This window comes from Phaseolus vulgaris, chloroplast, assembly GCF_051622355.1.
Source record: "Phaseolus vulgaris chloroplast, complete genome".
NCBI classification, from domain to species: domain Eukaryota; kingdom Viridiplantae; phylum Streptophyta; class Magnoliopsida; order Fabales; family Fabaceae; genus Phaseolus; species Phaseolus vulgaris.
The window spans coordinates 42501-60864 of NC_009259.1; the positions used below are offsets into that span (position 1 = coordinate 42501).

The following is an 18364-nucleotide window of genomic DNA, read 5'->3' on the forward strand; positions in this document are numbered from 1 at the left end:
AATCTTTAGGTACCTATCATGAAATTTATGGGCATTATCTAGTAGTAAGAAGTATAAAAAAACAAATGCGTTCTATATACATTCGAACCAATGTAGGTCATATTTCTTTTTATCGAGAAATCGAAGAAGCTGTACAAGGTTTTTGCCGGGCCTATTCATATGATATCTAATCATATAGACGGTTGTATCTAAGATAAACAAATTGATGATACCGGTGTAAATTCAGGTCTTCATGATTTTACAAGGAGCCTAGTTTTTAACTTTTTCAATTTATACACAAATTAAGATAAAGAAAAGGCAGTTTTTCAATCATTGACTCAAACCCATTGTTGAACTGAATCAATCCCACTGAGTGGAATAGGGAGGTACTTATGGCAGAACGGACCAATCTAATGTTTCACAATAAAGTGATAGGTGGAACTGCCATTAAACGACTTATTAGCAGATTAATAGATCACTTCGGAATGGCATATACATCACATATCCTGGATCAAGTCAAGACTCTGGGATTCCGCCAAGCTACGGCTACATCCATTTCATTAGGAATTGATGACCTTTTAACAATACCTTCTAAAGGATGGCTAGTCCGAGATGCTGAACACCAAAATTTGATTTTGGAAAAACAGCATCATTATGGAAATGTACATGCGGTAGAAAAATTACGCCAATCCATTGAGATATGGTATGCTACGAGTGAATATTTTCGACAAGAAATGAATCCTAATTTTAGAATGACCGATCCTTTTAATCCAGTCCATATAATGTCCTTTTCGGGAGCTAGAGGAAATGCATCTCAAGTACACCAATTAGTAGGTATGAGAGGATTAATGTCGGATCCACAAGGACAAATGATTGATTTACCTATTCAAAGCAATTTACGCGAAGGGCTCTCTTTAACAGAATATATAATTTCTTGCTATGGAGCTCGTAAAGGGGTTGTAGATACTGCTGTACGAACATCAGATGCTGGATATCTTACACGTAGACTTGTTGAAGTGGTTCAACATATTGTTATACGTCGAACAGATTGTGGTACCATTCGAGGAATTTCAGTGAATACCCAGAATGAAATGATGCCGGAAAGTACTTGGACACAAACATTAATTGGTCGTGTATTAGCAGACGATATATACAGAGGTTCACGATGCATTGCCGTTAGAAATCAAGATATTGGAATTGGACTTTTCAATCAATTTAAAACCTTTCAAACACAACCAATATCTATACGAACTCCTTTTACCTGTAGGAATACATCTTGGATCTGTCGATTGTGTTATGGCCAAAGTCCTACTCAAGGTCACTTGGTGGAATTAGGAGAAGCTGTGGGTATTATTGCGGGCCAATCCATTGGAGAACCGGGCACTCAATTAACATTAAGAACTTTTCATACTGGCGGAGTATTCACAGGGGGTACTGCAGAACAGGTGCGAGCACCTTATAATGGAAAAATTAAATTCAATGAGGATTTGGTTCATCCTACACGTACACGTCACGGACATCCTGCCTTTCTATGTTATATAGACTTGTATGTTAGTATTGAAAATGGTGACATTATACATAATGTGACTATTCCACCAAAAAGTTTTCTATTAGTTCAAAATAATCAATATGTAAAATCAGAACAAGTGATTGCCGAGATTTTGGCAGGAACATACACGTTTAATTTCAAAGAAAAAGTACGAAAACATGTTTATTCTGACTTAGAAGGAGAAATGCATTGGAGTACCAATGTGTATCATGCATCAGAATTTAAATATAGTAATGTCCATATCTTACCAAAAACAAGTCATTTATGGATTTTATCAGGAAAATCAGACAGGTCCGGTTCAGTCTCTTTTTCAACCCGAAAAGATCAAGATCAATTGAACATTCATTCTCTTTCTACAGGAGAAAGAGATATTTGTAACCATTTAGCAAGTAATAATAAAATCAGACATAAATTGTTTCATTTCAATCCTTCTGAGAAAAAAGAAAGAAGGATTTCAGATTATTCAATAATTAATCAAATCATATGTATAGATCATTGTCATTTTACACATCCTGCTATTTTTCATGATACTACGGATTTATTAGCAAAGAGGCGGAGAAATCGATTCATTATTCCATTTCAATTCCAATCGATTCAAGAACGAGACAAAGCACTAATGTTAGCTTCCAGTATCTCGATTGAAATACCAATCAACGGTCTTTTTCGTAGAAATAGTATTTTTGCTTATTTTGATGATCCTCAATACCGAACACAGAGCTCGGGAATTACTAAATATAGGACTATTGATATCAATTACATTTTAAAAAAAGAGGATTTTGTAATCGAGTATCCTGGAGTTAAAGAATTTAAGACAAAATACCAAATGAAAGTAGATCAATTTTTTTTCATTCCCGAAGAAGTGTATATTTTACCAGAATTTTCTTCCATAATGGTACGGAACAATAGTATCGTTGAAGTAGATACACCAATCACTGTAAATATAAGAAGTCAAGTAAGCGGGTTGGTCCGATTGGAGAAGAAAAAAAAAAAGATTCAATTAAAAATATTTTCCGGGAATATCTACTTTCCCGGAGAAATGGATAAGATATCCCGACACAGTGCCATGTTGATACCACCGAGAACGGTAAAAAAAAATTCAAAAGGATCAAAAAAAAAAATGAAAAATTGGATCTATGCCCAATGGATCACAATTACGAAAAAAAAGTATTTTGTTTTGGTTCGACCGGTAATTTTATATGAAATAGCAGATAGGATCAAATTAATCAAATTTTTTTCCCAAGATATGTTACAAGAAAGAGATAATCTGGAACTTCAAGTTATTAATTATATTCTTTCTGGAAATGGAAAATCAATTCGGGGAATTTCTAATACAAGTATTCAACTAGTTCGGACTTGTTTAGTCTTAAATTGGGATCAAGACAAAAAAGTTTCTTCTATCGAAAAAGGACATGCTTCTTTTGTTGAACTAAGTATAAATGGTTTGGTTAGATATTTTTTAAAAATTGCCTTAGTGAAATCCCATATTTCATATATAAGAAAAAGGAATGATCCGTCCGGTTCAAGATTTATCTTAGATAATGAGTCGGACTGGACCAACATCAATCCATTTTTTTCTATGAATTCGAGGGAAAAAGTTCAACAATCACTTAGTCAAAATCATGGAACTATTCATATGTTGTTGAATAGAAATGATAAATGCCGATCTTTGATAATTTTGTCATCATCGAATTGTTTTCAAATACGATCATTCCACGATGGAAAATATTACAAAGAAGAAATGAATCCAATTCAAAGAGATCCTCTGATTCCAATTAAGAATTCGTTAGGTCCTTTAGGAATAGCCCTTCAAGTTGCCAATTTGGATTTTTACCTTTTAATTACTCATAATCAGATCTCGATAAATAAAAATGGGCAACTTGACAAATTAAAAGAAACTTTTCAAGTATTCAAATATTATTTAATAGACGAAAACGAGAGAATTTATAAACCTGATATATCTAGTAACATCCTTTTAAATCCATTCTATTTGAATTGGCATTTTTTCCATCATAATTCTTGTGAAAAAAAAACGTTTCCAATAATAAGTCTTGGTCAATTTATTTGCGAAAATGTATGTATAGTTCAAATGAAAAATGCACCACACCTTAAATCGGGTCAAATTCTCACTGTTCAAATGGATTCTGTAGGAATAAGATCGGCTAACCCTTATTTGGCGACTCCTGGAACAACTGTTCATGGCCATTATGGAGAAATACTTTCTGAAGGAGATATATTAGTTACATTTATATATCAAAAATCGAGATCGGGTGATATAACACAAGGTCTTCCAAAAGTAGAACAGGTATTAGAAGTTCGTTCGATTGATTCAATATCAATAAACCTAGAAAAGAGAGTAGGTACTTGGAATGGGCGTATAACAAGAATTCTTGGCATTCCTTGGGGATTCTTCATTAGTGCTGAGCTAACTATAGCGCAAAGTCGTATTTCTTTGGTTAATCAAATTCAAAAAGTTTATCGATCCCAGGGAGTTCACATTCATAATAGACATATAGAAATTATTGTGCGTCAAATAACATCAAAAGTATTGGTTTCAGAAGATGGAATGTCTAATGTTTTTTTGCCCGGTGAACTAATTGGATTGTTGCGGGCCGAACGAGCTGGGCGTTCCTTAGAAGAGTCGATTTGCTACCGAGTTCTATTATTGGGGATAACAAAAACATCTTTAAATACTCAAAGTTTCATATCTGAAGCAAGTTTTCAAGAAACTGCTAGAGTTTTATCAAAAGCCGCTCTCCGGGGTCGCATAGATTGGTTGAAAGGTCTGAAAGAGAACGTTGTTTTAGGGGGAATGATGCCAGTTGGTACCGGATTCAAAAGAATAATATACCGTTCAAAGCAAAGGCAATATAACAAGATTACCTCGGAAACAAAAAAAAGAATTGATATGATATATCAAAGCAATCTAGGATTTAAGAATTCCTAAAATAATGATTCTTAAAGTCGTATTCATTTCCGGTCACTTTCTTTTGTATCTATTTTGTATAATAAAAGAAACATAATAAATAAAAGAATCATATTCAATGAAATAGAAAAAATGGCCCGATCTTTTTTTTATCAACGACCTATTTTCAGTAGAAGAGAAGGTTCCTTCGGAACACTTATTTATTTCTATTTAAATATACTGGGTCTCTTTGTTTCATTTCCAAAAATTGATCTAATTTCTATTTGGAAATGAAAGAAAAGTGTGGGGATAAATATAAATGACAAAAAGATATTGGAACATAATTTTGGAAGAGATGATGGAAGCTGGAGTTCATTTTGGCCACGGTACTAGAAAATGGAATCCTAAAATGTCACCTTATATATCTGCAAATCGTAAGGGTATTCATATTACAAATCTTATTAGAACTGCTCGGTTTTTATCAGAATCTTGTGATTTAGTTTTTCATGCCGCAAGTGGGGGAAAACAATTCTTAATTGTTGGTACAAAAAAAAAAGCAGCTGATTCAGTAGCGCGGGCTGCAATAAGAGCTCGGTGTCATTATGTTAATAAAAAATGGCTCGGCGGTATGTTAACCAATTGGTATACTACAAAAACACGACTTCAAAAGTTCAGGGACTTGAGAATGCAACAAAAGACGGGGAGATTCGATTGTTTTCCAAAAAAAGATGCCGCTATATTGAAGAGACATTTAGCTCAATTGGAAACATATCTTGGCGGCATTAAATATATGAAGGGGTTACCTGATATTGTAATAATCATCGATCAACAAGAAGAATATACGGCTCTTCGAGAATGTATCACTTTGGAAATTCCAACAATTTGTTTAATTGATACAAATAGTGACCCGGACCTCGCTGATATTTCAATTCCAGCTAATGATGATGCTATAGCCTCAATTCGATTCATTCTGAACAAATTAGTTTTTGCAATTTGTGAGGGTCGTTCTAGATCTATACGAAATTCTTGATTAATAATAAGATAAAAAATTATTGAAATTGCTTCGAGGGGTTCATAGATTTATGTAATCGCTTACTATACTAGTAAGAAATTGCACAAAAATGAAAAAGAAAATAGAAAACAAACAAAAATTTTATGTAATTAGTATCGGTATTCAAAATCAAAAATGAAAGTAGACAAATCAAAAAGGAAAGGAGATGTTTGAATAAAAATAATTCCCTTTTTTCAAGTTCTTATTTTAGAGGACAGGACAATATGAATGTTTTATTATGCTCTATCAACACATTAAAAAGATTATACGATATATCTGCTGTGGAAGTAGGTCAACATTTCTATTGGCAAATAGGGGGTTTCCTAGTACATGCCCAAGTACTTATTACTTCTTGGGTTGTAATTGCTATCTTATTGGTTTCAGCCTTTCTAGTTATTCGAAATCTGCAAACCATTCCCGCTTTCGGTCAGAATTTCTTTGAATATGTTCTTGAATTCATTCGAGACGTGAGCAAAACTCAGATTGGAGAAGAATATGGTCCGTGGGTTCCTTTTATTGGAACTTTGTTTCTATTTATTTTTGTTTCTAATTGGTCAGGGGCTCTTTTCCCTTGGAAAATCATACAATTACCTCATGGGGAATTAGCTGCACCTACAAATGATATAAATACTACCGTTGCATTAGCTTTACTTACATCAGTTGCATATTTCTATGCGGGTCTTTCAAAAAAAGGATTAGCTTATTTTAGTAAATACATCCAACCAACTCCAATCCTTTTACCGATTAACATATTAGAAGATTTCACAAAACCCTTATCCCTTAGTTTTCGACTTTTCGGAAATATATTAGCTGATGAATTAGTAGTTGTTGTTCTTGTTTCTTTAGTACCTTTAGTAGTTCCTATACCTGTGATGTTCCTTGGATTATTTACAAGCGGTATTCAAGCTCTCATTTTTGCTACTTTAGCTGCGGCTTATATAGGTGAATCCATTGAAGGCCATCATTGACTAGTTTTCTAAAAAAGAGTCTTTTTTGTTTAGCTTGCCACATATCTATTGTGGCTCAATAGAATCTACTAAGTAAACATCTATCTATCTATAGATATATAGATAGATATAGATAGATCTATTCGATTAGTATATATTAGTATATATTGGATATTCGAAAAAAAATTCATAGCTAGAAGTAGATTCTAGTTCGATTCACATTCAATTCAAGGATTGATCAAAAAAGAATTAAAAACATTTAGATCACCCAAATTCCAATATTTATTTGAAACATGAATGAAATCTAACGAATTTCTTTAGCTTGATTGTATCCATATGGGATAAGATAATAAGAAAAGAGGGGAGGGGGCTGAAAAAAAAACATGATAAAAAAAAAGTAGAAGTGAGGGGGTGAAGCTGGGTGTATAGAGTCTGATCACTATAAGAGAAATTTTTCTTTGTTTTTGAGGTTTCAAAGAAAGAATGAATTTCAAATTCGATTGAATATAAAACACAAAGAAAATGAGTTTACAGCATAGAAGAAACCTATGTATATGTGATATGATATTCTAGATGAACTAGTTTTATATGAACTAACCTTATATCTGAAATAACTAATCTTTTCTATCTAAAAAGACCTCGCTATTACTGTAAATTTCTATAGGGATAGAAAAGCAAAGCCCTTGCATTTCCGCTCGAATTGTGAATTGAAAATGAAATGACTAAATCCATTTTCTAAAAAAAACGAAGAATTCAAAGAATGATTCCTTAAGGTAAGAGAAGAACAAAAATTATACAGATTCACCCCAAAAACTACGTAATTCGCGACGAAAAAAGAAATCTCGAAATAATTTGTTCAATAACTATTATCTTCAATTTGTAATTCTTATTATTCAATTCTTCATTACTTTAACTGAAAAAGTCTTGGTAATTGAAAAATGAAGTCAGAATTTATTGGTTGATTATATCATTAACTATTTCTTTCTTTTATATTTAGGTTACGAGGAAATTCTCATGAATCCAATTATTTCTGCCGCTTCTGTTATTGCTGCTGGATTGGCCGTAGGACTTGCTTCTATTGGACCTGGGGTTGGTCAAGGCACTGCCGCAGGGCAAGCTGTAGAGGGGATTGCACGACAACCAGAGGCAGAGGGAAAAATACGGGGTACTTTATTACTTAGTCTGGCTTTTATGGAAGCTTTAACAATTTACGGGCTGGTTGTAGCATTAGCACTTTTATTTGCTAATCCTTTTGTTTAATCCTAAAAAGATAGAAATACATATGTGTACTTCCTTTTTCGAATTATATGAATATTTCACTCCTACAATTCTTTATCCGTTCGGATAAGAACACAGGGGAAGGACTAATGGAAAGGTATTCACATACTTATTCGCCCTATTTCTTCTTTTATTTTCAAATAATTTTTTTAAAGTGTTACAACTAGATAGATTTTGCAATTGAAAAAAGAACGAGTATCTAATTTTAAGAAGTATCATTCTTTTAGGGAATCTTTCAATTGATTGACCAATCCAAATTATATCAAATTCTAGAATTATATATTCAAATTAGATTATTATATATCTAATAGGAATCTTAGAAAGAGAATTAGTCTATTCATAAGAGGAGATGAGATCATATGAAAAATATAACCGATTCTTTCCTTTGTTTGGGCTCCTGGCCATCCGCCGGAAGTTTCGTGTTTAATACCGATATTTTAGCAACAAATCCAATAAATCTTAGTGTAGTGTTAGGTGTACTGGTTTTTTTTGGAAAGGGAGTGTGTGCGAGTTGTTTCTTTCAAAGAATAAATTGGATTCAACCAAACTGCACTTTTTAGTTTAGTTCTAATTAAGAAAATGTACAGAATCCCGCGAATTACTTCTGAATTCATTTTCTTTTTTGAATAATTTAAGAAAAAGCTTAAAGAACCATAGCATTTCGCGCTTCATTGGTAATCCACTTTGATTCTCTATTAACCAAAAATTTGGGACTATTACTATGGTTAAAAATAGTTTGAAGTCTAGACGCAGTGTAGTACTCTTTCTACCACTATGTTAATACAGAAAGGAAACGGTTTCAATAAAATTCTTAGATTTTTTTTCGATATAAAACACTCATGTCGATAAAATGTCTTGAATCCTATTTACGTCGAGAAATGAAAAACGGGTGAATTTAAACCTCCCCTTTGTACAATGCGTAATCGATGGATGACCTATGTATAAATTAAAAATAAGTCTTTGGATTTGAATAAAAAAACAACTTTGTTGACATATATTTGTTTGGTCAAAAGAGTCCTCCGAATATTCTGGTCTTATATTGATAATTGATTTCACTTTGAATATAGAAGAGAGGATAGGCTCATTACATAAAAAATTGGTAAATTTCCGATAAGTAATTGAGTTTGAGAGCCAAATGAATCGAAAGATTCATGTTTGGTTCGGGAAGAGATCATAGACATTTTTAAATGGATGGAAAGAGAGTCTACTTTCATTAAGTGATTTATTAGATAATCGAAAACAGAAAATATGGAGAACTATTCAAAACTCAGAAGAATTACAGGAAGAGGCCATTGAACAACTCGAAAAAGCCCAGGCCCGTTTAAGGAAAGTTGAAACCGAAGCAGATCGGTTTCGGGTGAATGGCTATTCTGAGATCAAACGAGAAAAATTGAATTTAATTCATTCAATTTATACAACTTTGGAACAATTAGAAAATTACAAAAACGAAGCCATTGATTTTGAACAACAAAGAGTGATTAATCAAGTCCGACAGCGGGTTTTACAACAAGCCTTACAGGGAGCTCTAGGAACTCTAAATAGTTGCTTGAACAACGAGTTACATTTACGTACTGTTAGTGCTAATATTGGCATGTTTGGGACGATGAAAGAAAAAAATAACTGATTAGTCTTTCTATTATAAAATAGAGTATAGGCATCATTTTTTTCTTATCAAAAATAAACTTCAGATATTTTCATGGTAACCATTCGTGCAGATGAAATTAGTAAAATTATCCGTGAACGCATTGAGCAATATAATACCGAAGTCAAAATTGTAAATACAGGTACCGTACTTCAAGTAGGCGATGGTATTGCTCGTATTTATGGTCTTGATGAAGTAATGGCGGGTGAATTGGTGGAATTTGAAGAAGGTACTATAGGCATTGCTTTGAATTTGGAATCAAAAAATGTTGGTGTTGTATTAATGGGTGATGGTTTGATGATACAAGAAGGAAGTTCAGTAAAAGCAACAGGAAGAATTGCTCAGATACCTGTAAGTGAGGCTTATTTGAGTCGTGTTATAAATGCCCTGGCTAAACCAATTGACGGTCGAGGAGAAATTTTAGCTTCGGAATCTCGATTAATTGAATCTCCCGCTCCCGGTATTATTTCAAGACGTTCGGTATATGAGCCTCTCCAAACAGGACTTATTGCTATTGATTCGATGATCCCCATAGGACGGGGCCAGCGAGAATTAATTATTGGAGACAGACAAACAGGTAAAACAGCAGTAGCCACAGATACCATTCTCAATCAACAGGGACAAAATGTAATATGTGTTTATGTAGCTGTTGGTCAAAAAGCATCTTCTGTGGCTCAAGTGGTAACTACCTTACAAGAAAGAGGAGCAATGGAATACACTATTGTAGTAGCTGAAACAGCGGATTCTCCAGCTACATTACAATACCTCGCGCCTTATACAGGAGCAGCTCTGGCTGAATATTTTATGTACCGTGAACGTCACACTTTAATCATTTATGACGATCTCTCCAAACAAGCACAGGCTTATCGGCAAATGTCTCTTCTATTACGAAGACCACCAGGTCGCGAAGCTTATCCAGGGGATGTTTTTTATTTACATTCGCGTCTTTTGGAAAGAGCCGCTAAATTAAGTTCTCAGTTAGGCGAAGGAAGTATGACTGCTTTACCAATAGTTGAAACTCAATCGGGAGATGTTTCAGCTTATATTCCTACTAATGTAATTTCCATTACAGATGGCCAAATATTCTTATCGGCCGATCTATTCAATGCTGGAATAAGACCCGCTATTAATGTTGGTATTTCAGTTTCCAGAGTTGGATCGGCGGCTCAAATTAAAGCCATGAAACAAGTAGCTGGTAAATTAAAATTGGAATTAGCACAATTCGCAGAATTAGAAGCTTTTGCACAATTTGCTTCTGATCTAGATAAAGCTACTCAAAATCAATTAGCAAGAGGTCAACGATTGCGCGAGTTGCTTAAACAATCCCAATCAGCTCCTCTTACTGTGGAAGAACAGATAGTAACTATTTATACCGGAACGAATGGTTATCTTGATTCATTAGAAATTGGACAGGTAAGGAAATTTCTTGTTGAGTTACGTGCTTACTTAAAGACGAATAAACCTCAATTCAAAGAAATCATATCTTCTACTAATACATTGACTGGGGAAGCAGAAGCCCTTTTAAAGGACGCTATTAAGGAACAGATGGAACTCTTTTTATTCCAGGAACAAGTAGAAAAAAATTGATGAATCATTCAAGAATTTTGTAATTGAATTTTCCAATTTTGAGAATTAGTCTCTTTTTATTTCAATTTTATATTATATATATAATGAATTCCAATCAAAATGGAATAAATAAAATATAAGGACAAGGTAGAAATTGCATATCTATATGCAAACAACTTGCGTCCAATAGGATTTGAACCTATACCTAAGGTTTAGAAGACCTCTGTCCTATCCATTAGACAATGGACGCTTCTATTTTCTATTTTATATTGGATTCTTTAACCTTTTTAACTAAACCTTATTAACTAAAAAAGATTAAAGAATCAAATAGAAAGAGTTCTAGAAATTATATTATAGAATAAATCAAATATTTAGTTTAGAATAAAAGAAGAAAAAAATAGAATAAAAAATATAAATCAATTGAATAGAATGGAATATATATAACTAAAACTAAATGAAGAAATGAAAATAAAGACTTGACAAATTCTTTAATAATTCTAGATTAATTCTAGAAGAAAAAAGATAGATTGAAATAGAATAAAAAATAAGCGGGTAGCGGGAATCGAACCCGCATCGTTAGCTTGGAAGGCTAAGGGTTATAGTCGACGTTGATTCATCATTTTGATTTAACGTCTCTAATTCAAAACCGAACGTGAAACTTTTGTTTCATTCGGCTCCTTTACGGAAAAAATGAAGAGATGGACAATAAAAAAAAATTGACCCATAACATCTATGTCAGCCTTTTTTTTCTTTTTTATGAATAGGTTTAAAATATCTTGCTTTTTAGATGATCCCTCTAGAAGAGCAATATTCTAACAATCTATGTTTTTTTTCTAGTTACTTCGTTCTCTATTTCTATTTCAGAAAATCTTTAGGAAAGTAATAAAATTTCCATCGAGCTAAAAAAATGTCGATGTCTCTAGTAAACTAAAAGAATCGTTTAATAGCTATTTAGCTTCAATTTCTACTATGCAAAAAAATGGAAGATTTAGTTACGATTAGAAAGAAACTTTGTATATTTCTCTCCATAGATCCTTTAGTAATACTCAAAAAATTCGGATTCTAGATCCAATTCCAAAAACTTATGTTTCATAATTTGAGAACTCAATTTGTCAAATTAGATTTGATTCTTCTTGTATACAAATTACAATAATGTATATTATACCGCAAATCATTCATCGAGGGGTATAAAGGAGTCCCTTTAAGTAAAAAATAAAGTTTTTGATCGGAATATGAATCAAACGGGGGATCCCTTAACTTTTTAGGGGTCCATGAAACGAATCGCACTTTTACCACTAAACTATACCCGCTACAATATCATTATTGTATCTTTTGTCGAACAAAGCAATCAGACAAAATAAAGAAATAGAGGGGCATAATATTCTAATAATTCGAGTATTGACATGTTTCATTAGAGGATCTTCTAATGAAATTTGAAAAATGGGGTAAATTAAAAATTCAATTTTTTTATTTTGTTGAAGGTTATATATATACAATTTACATATACAATTTACATTATCAGAAAAAAGAGAGGGAGTCAGAAAATAGAACATTTTTAGATTATCTTATTTTGGTTTTATCTCATAGGAATCTATCCGTATCTCTTATTTCTTTTTGATTGTGTTTGAATTACAAATCTTTTTTTTTTCGAAGAAAAGCCATTCAAATAAAGAATTGCTCTTCGATATTCATGGGAATAAAATAAAAAGAGCCCGACTAGGTACTGGCCGGGCTCTTTGGCTGTAGAAAAAGAAAAAAAGAAAACTCCAAAATAGAAGAATATAGAATAATGAAAAAAAAAAAGAGAGATAAGATAAAAAATAAAAAAAAGCAAGTCTCTTTTTTTTTTAAGCTCCCTTTTTGTTCGTCTTGTTTATGTGATATAACATAAACAAAGTAATTCTTTTTTTTTCAATTGGGGAGAGATGGCTGAGTGGACTATAGCGTCGGATTGCTAATCCGTTGTACAAATTCTTGTACCGAGGGTTCGAATCCCTCTCTTTCCGTTGATATTTTGGTCTTTTTTTTTTGAACTTGTTTTTTTATTTACTAGTTAAAGATGTTAAAATAGAGAAAATCCAAATAAAAATATTTAAAAATCCCGCACAAGCAAAAGACAGAATCCACTTTTATCTTATTCTATTCTTCACGTCCTGGATTACGCCCTGGATCGTTAGATAGGAATCCGAAGATGAAAAGAGAAACGAAAAAAATCACTACCGTATAAACAAATAGTTTTAGAGTAAGCATTATGAAATCTCCAAGATAATTAAAAAACGACAAAGAAAGAGAATAGATTCTCTTATATTACAACACATTTTTTTCTTTTAATACTAAGATATTCAGTTTATATAAAATGAAGTTTTTTTAGGATATGAGGATATATATATTAGTTTCAAAAATGAATTAGTAGTAAGAGTCGATTATTTTATTACAAATAATAAATAATTCTTTTGACCAAAAATCCTTTTTTTCTGCAATTTAGGTAGTCTATTGGTGAGGGGCTCCAATCGAATAATCGGATTAGTATTTTTCCATTCAAAAAACGTAAATGATGAGAAGGTTCCTCTTTTTTACTAAATATCGAAAAATTTCAATATTGAAATCGAGAATTCACACTGTAAGACTTATCTGATCTTATAAATTGTTAAAATGTTCGAATTTTAGTTTTCTGATAAATTATTCATTTTTTTAAGACATTATTCAAATTAAGAATCTCATCGAAAACTTACAGCAGCTTGCCAAACAAAAGCTAAAAGAAAAAAGAGTAGCGGTATTACTGGCATAATATCCACAATTGGATTCAAGAAAGCGTAGGCTTCGGGCAATTTCTCCAAGAAAAAATTACTTGAATAAAGGACGGAGTGAATACAAATACAGACCAAACTAAAGATATTAAGCATAACAAACATTTTGTTCTTTAATAAAATAAAAGTTATTTTTGTTTTTTTTTTTTGAATTATAATTTTCATTTTTATTGCATTATATACATAATACAATAAAAATGAAAATAAAGAGTTATGAATCAAAGTAAACAAATGAATCAAATAAGATAAGAACCTCCAGAATCCTTCTTTTATTTGAACTGATCCAATTTCATAATATTTTTATTATGAAATCAAAAAAATCGAATAAATCCTACTTCCTTATATATAATATCTTAATTGAATTGTATGTAATGATCAATAAATTGAGTTTGATCCTATCTATCTATATCCATTTATAGATATAGATAGATATGTAGATACGCATATCAAATACTAGTGACAAATTTTTATATAGAAATTTTGCAACTGGAATTGACGAACAACCAATATAAATAATAGTCTTTATTAATGTAAAATGGGGCGTGGCCAAGCGGTAAGGCAACGGGTTTTGGTCCCGCTATTCGGAGGTTCGAATCCTTCCGTCCCAGAGCACATCTATTTATTGTGTATATCATATTTGAATACAGATTGTATCTCATAATTAAAAGGGACCCCCTTTTTTTTGAAAAAATGACAATTTTTCTACTTTACAAAAAAAATTTAGAGTAGAAAATAGATTCATAGAATATCAAGTTAAATTTCATTTATGTCTTTACTTTTAAAAAGGGTTTTCATTCTATATAAGAAAAAACAAAACGTAAAAAAAGGATAAATTTTTATGTAGCGAATGAATCAATGCTTATTCATGATTCGAGAATTCCATACTGGATCCAAGCTAAAGGAATGTTATAGTCAAACTTCGTTTGAAACAATGTGGTAAAAAACAACGTGCGGATTGAAAAGACATGATTCAATTAGGGGTGGATTCTGATATCCGCCATTTTTTCTAGTATTTGAGAAATGAACATGCTCTTGACTTGACATCATTTTAAATATTCCTGTTATTCTTTGATTTCCGTGAAAGGGGGGGGGCGCTTAACCTACAGGAACTGTTCAGCATATTTAAAAAAAGCCAGGTGTTTTTATGGAACTTAACTCGAATCAACAAACGAAATTCAATGAATGAAATCAAAAAGGGATGTGGATTACTTGTATATAGATTTACAAAACTCCCCGCTCTCTTGTTATATTCATACTTCATTTTTTTATTTCTTGTTGTTTATATAGAATCATAGAATGCAATTTGATATAGTCAGAAAATTCATGAAATTTTCATCAATCTTCAAAACAAAATGAAAAATTGTATAGAGAGAAAAGATAGAATATAGGAAAAAAAAAAAAAGAGTCACTAAATATAGTAATGGGGCTTAAAAAGAGATTACCCCCTATTAGGGTATTTTTTGATTGAATCTTTCTTATTCTTATTATTTTATTATCATTTCTTTTTAATACTTACCCGCTCTTTCTTTTTGTCAGTTACTAACGCTAGTTATTTGATTTAGATACTTTTTTTTGATAATAAATACATGAGATAGAATATTCAAAATGGAATATTTCTATTCTTTTAATTTTCATCCAAGGACTATACATTACATTTATTATATTTTTATGTAAATACAGGAAAAAATTCTATGCAAAAATGGCGGTTCAATTCTATGTTACTTAATAGGGAGTTAGAATACGGGTGTGAATTCAAGGAGAGTCTTGGTCCTATTGAGAATACCAGTCTAAACGAAGAACCCAAAATTTTAAGTGATATACATAAAAAAATTAATAGGTGGGATGATAGTGATAATTCTAGTTATAACTCTTTGGATTATTTAGTAGGTGCCGATAACATACAGGATTTCCTATCTGATAAAACTTTTTTAGTTAGGGATAATAAGAGGAACAGTTATTCCATATATTTAGATATTGAAAAGAAAACTTTGGAGATTAACAACAATCATTCTTTTATAAGTGAACAAGAAAATTTTTTTTCTAGATATCTGAATACTGTTATTAAGAGTGATTACGATCATTACATGTATAATACTCCATTTAGTTGGAACAATAATATTCATAGTTGCATTGAGAGTTATTTTCATTCTCAAATCTGTATTGATAGTTGCATTTTTGGTGATATTGAAAAATACAATCAAAGTTCTTTTTATAGTTACTTTTTTGGTAAGGAAAGAAGTAGTGAAAGTGAGAATTCTAGTTTTAGTTTCATAACTAGTACGAATGATACAAATGATAATGATTCCACTTTGTGGATTGAATGCGAAAATTGTTATCAATTCAATTTGAAAAAATTGTTTCAATGGAAAATGAATGTTTGTGATTACTGTGGATATCTTTTTAAAATTGACAGTTCAGAGAGAATCGAATTTTCGATTGATTCGGGTACTTGGAATCCTATGGATGAAGACATGGTTTCTACGGATCCCATGAAATTTCATTCAAAAGAAGAACTTTATAAAGATCGTATTGATTCTTATCAAATAAAAACAGGATTAACTGAGGCTGTTCAAACAGGGACAGGTCAACTAAATGGCATTCCTGTAGCAATTGGTATTATGGATTTTAATTTTATGGGAGGTAGCATGGGATCCGTAGTAGGTGAAAAAATCACTCGTTTGGTAGAATATGCTACTAATCAACTTTTACCCCTTATTCTCGTATGTTCGTCCGGAGGAGCGCGTATGCAAGAAGGATGTTTGAGCTTGATGCAAATGGCTAAAATATCTTCTGCTTTATATTATTATCAAACAATTCAAAAATTATTATATGTATCGATACTTACATCTCCTACTACCGGTGGGGTGACGGCTAGTTTTGGCATGTTGGGGGATATCATTATTGCCGAACCAAAGACTTATATTGCATTTGCTGGTAAAAGAGTAATTGAACAAACATTGAGTAAGGCAATATCTAAAAATTCACAAGTAGCTGAATATTTATTACATAAGGGCTTTGTTGATTCAATCGTACCGCGTCATCTTTTAAAGGGAGTTGTTACTGAGTTATTTCAATTCCATAATTTCTTTTCTTTGGCTAAAAATGAAAGAAATTAAATTATGGAATTGAAATAAAAAATGAAAACATACAGGATCCAAGTAATAAAATAAAAGAATAAGAAAAAAATACTAAGAATAAGAAAAGGGTATATTATGATATATATCGGCTTAGCTATAATCACTAGAATTCCTATATACTAAGTATAAAGATATAGAAATTATAGTAATTATAGACTGTCTTTTTTAATAAAAAGAAGAATCAAAATAGACAAAAAGAAAAATAGATAGATATAGTACAAATAGTAAATCGAGGTACCCTTTTTATGATAAACTTTCCTTCCATTTTTGTTCCTTTAGTGGGTCTAGTATTTCCGGCAATTGCAATGGCTTCTTTATTTCTTCATGTTCAAAAAAACAAGATTTTTTAGATACGGCGGTCAGTAGGGAAAAAGATTCTAGATATTTTTTTGAGAACTGGAAGCAATTTGATGAAGTCTCCCTAAAGATTTACATTTAAGTAGCGCCAGTTGATGAAAATGACTTTAGAAACAAGTCAAAAAGAAACAAAGAAAAACAAAGTCAAATTCTGGGGTTTTTTATTCCACAATTCTAATTCTTAATAATAAAAAGAGGAGGTAATGAGTATATTGAAAAAACGATCAAAAGAAGTACTGATATATTCTATAACAGAGTCAAAAATAAGCAATATCTTTTCAGCCTTGATCATTTTTTTAGGTTCATTGGGGTTATTGTTGGTTGCAATTTCCAGTTATCTCGGTATGGATCTTTTCCTTTTTTCTGAGGAAATTAGTAATTTCCCATTTATTCCACAAGGGGCCACGATGGCTTTTTATGGAATTGGGGGTCTCTTTATTAGTTTTTATTTGTGGTGGATTCTTTTGTGGAATATAGGTGGTGGTTTTGATATCTTCGATAAAAAAAATAAAAAAGTATGTTTTATTCGTTGGGGATTTCCTGGAAAAAATCGTCGTATTATTCTCAAAATACCTATGAACGAGATTCAATCTATCAGAATAATAGCAGGAGTTCAAGAACGAGGTATTTTGACTCGTACCCTTACTTATGAGAGTATCGTTTATATGGAAACAATAGAACAGGGGTTTATTACCTTGACTCGTATTGAAGATAATTTGACTCCGCCAGAAATTGCAAATAAAGCTGGCGAATTAGCTTTTTTTTTAGGTGTACCACTTCTGTATTGATGAGAATTGGACTGAACTAGAAAGAAACTTGCACAAAAAGTTTCAGAATTGTCCTATTTATTTGGTGTACCGATTGAAATATTTTGAAAAAAAAGTTTTTTTTCAAAATATTTCAATTTTTAAAGATGGGACGTTATTTGATTTCGAAATCTGAATATTATAGTCATAACTCGAAGTGCTCCTTGGTGTATTTCTAAAAAGGAATCCTTTTTTCTTCGAATAGTAGCAATTAATATCCTTTTCCTTTCGAAACAATATTTTTTTCTTCATTGGAATTGACTGTGAATTCTTTCGATTTCTTATTCGATTTATGTATTCTTTTTTCTAAATTAAACAAGGCAAAGACTAACTCCCGAAGTTT

General features: G+C 31.7%; 12 protein-coding genes, 4 non-coding genes and 1 pseudogene across 16 annotated transcripts in view; 14 read left to right on the top strand and 3 right to left on the bottom strand. All coding sequences in view use genetic code 11, as the record gives it.

Annotated features, from left to right (window-relative positions):
- The window catches only part of rpoC1 (RNA polymerase beta' subunit), a 2866-nt gene extending 2696 nt beyond the window's left edge, over nt 1–170 (top strand). The window contains exon 2 of the mRNA in view: nt 1–170. This exon is cut by the window's left edge and continues 1450 nt beyond it. Within this exon, the coding sequence (YP_001122807.1) occupies nt 1–170 (170 nt within the window).
- Nucleotides 171–371: 201 nt separating this feature from the next.
- Nucleotides 372–4472, top strand: rpoC2 (RNA polymerase beta'' subunit). Its single transcript has one exon. It carries the CDS (start codon nt 372–374, stop codon nt 4470–4472), a length of 4101 nt encoding a protein of 1366 aa, YP_001122808.1.
- A 277-nt stretch (nt 4473–4749) lies between these two features.
- Nucleotides 4750–5460, top strand: rps2 (ribosomal protein S2). The gene has a single exon. The coding sequence runs from the start codon at nt 4750–4752 to the stop codon at nt 5458–5460; it is 711 nt and encodes a 236-aa protein (YP_001122809.1).
- A 245-nt stretch (nt 5461–5705) lies between these two features.
- On the top strand, nt 5706–6449 carry atpI (ATP synthase CF0 A subunit). The gene has a single exon. It carries the CDS (start codon nt 5706–5708, stop codon nt 6447–6449), a length of 744 nt encoding a protein of 247 aa, YP_001122810.1.
- Nucleotides 6450–7442: 993 nt separating this feature from the next.
- atpH (ATP synthase CF0 C subunit) lies at nt 7443–7688 on the top strand. The gene has a single exon. The coding sequence runs from the start codon at nt 7443–7445 to the stop codon at nt 7686–7688; it is 246 nt and encodes an 81-aa protein (YP_001122811.1).
- A 377-nt stretch (nt 7689–8065) lies between these two features.
- atpF (ATP synthase CF0 B subunit) lies at nt 8066–9330 on the top strand. Its single transcript has 2 exons — nt 8066–8209; nt 8920–9330. Exons 1-2 carry the CDS (start codon nt 8066–8068, stop codon nt 9328–9330), a joined length of 555 nt encoding a protein of 184 aa, YP_001122812.1.
- Nucleotides 9331–9402: 72 nt separating this feature from the next.
- Nucleotides 9403–10935, top strand: atpA (ATP synthase CF1 alpha subunit). Its single transcript has one exon. The coding sequence runs from the start codon at nt 9403–9405 to the stop codon at nt 10933–10935; it is 1533 nt and encodes a 510-aa protein (YP_001122813.1).
- Nucleotides 10936–11092: 157 nt separating this feature from the next.
- On the bottom strand, nt 11093–11164 carry trnR-UCU. Its single transcript has one exon. It is a non-coding gene; the product is annotated as a tRNA-Arg (tRNA).
- A 297-nt stretch (nt 11165–11461) lies between these two features.
- On the top strand, nt 11462–12224 carry trnG-UCC. The gene is made up of 2 exons: nt 11462–11540; nt 12202–12224. It is a non-coding gene; the product is annotated as a tRNA-Gly (tRNA).
- A 609-nt stretch (nt 12225–12833) lies between these two features.
- Nucleotides 12834–12920, top strand: trnS-GCU. Its single transcript has one exon. It is a non-coding gene; the product is annotated as a tRNA-Ser (tRNA).
- A 133-nt stretch (nt 12921–13053) lies between these two features.
- psbI (photosystem II protein I) lies at nt 13054–13164 on the bottom strand. Its single transcript has one exon. It carries the CDS (start codon nt 13162–13164, stop codon nt 13054–13056), a length of 111 nt encoding a protein of 36 aa, YP_001122814.1.
- Nucleotides 13165–13631: 467 nt separating this feature from the next.
- On the bottom strand, nt 13632–13817 carry psbK (photosystem II protein K). Its single transcript has one exon. The coding sequence runs from the start codon at nt 13815–13817 to the stop codon at nt 13632–13634; it is 186 nt and encodes a 61-aa protein (YP_001122815.1).
- A 440-nt stretch (nt 13818–14257) lies between these two features.
- trnQ-UUG lies at nt 14258–14329 on the top strand. The gene has a single exon. It is a non-coding gene; the product is annotated as a tRNA-Gln (tRNA).
- A 300-nt stretch (nt 14330–14629) lies between these two features.
- Nucleotides 14630–14907, top strand: rps16 (ribosomal protein S16; annotated as a pseudogene).
- A 505-nt stretch (nt 14908–15412) lies between these two features.
- accD (acetyl-CoA carboxylase beta subunit) lies at nt 15413–16837 on the top strand. Its single transcript has one exon. It carries the CDS (start codon nt 15413–15415, stop codon nt 16835–16837), a length of 1425 nt encoding a protein of 474 aa, YP_001122816.1.
- Nucleotides 16838–17103: 266 nt separating this feature from the next.
- psaI (photosystem I subunit VIII) lies at nt 17104–17208 on the top strand. The gene has a single exon. The coding sequence runs from the start codon at nt 17104–17106 to the stop codon at nt 17206–17208; it is 105 nt and encodes a 34-aa protein (YP_001122817.1).
- Nucleotides 17209–17418: 210 nt separating this feature from the next.
- ycf4 (photosystem I assembly protein Ycf4) lies at nt 17419–18003 on the top strand. The gene has a single exon. It carries the CDS (start codon nt 17419–17421, stop codon nt 18001–18003), a length of 585 nt encoding a protein of 194 aa, YP_001122818.1.
- Nucleotides 18004–18364: the final 361 nt, after the last annotated feature.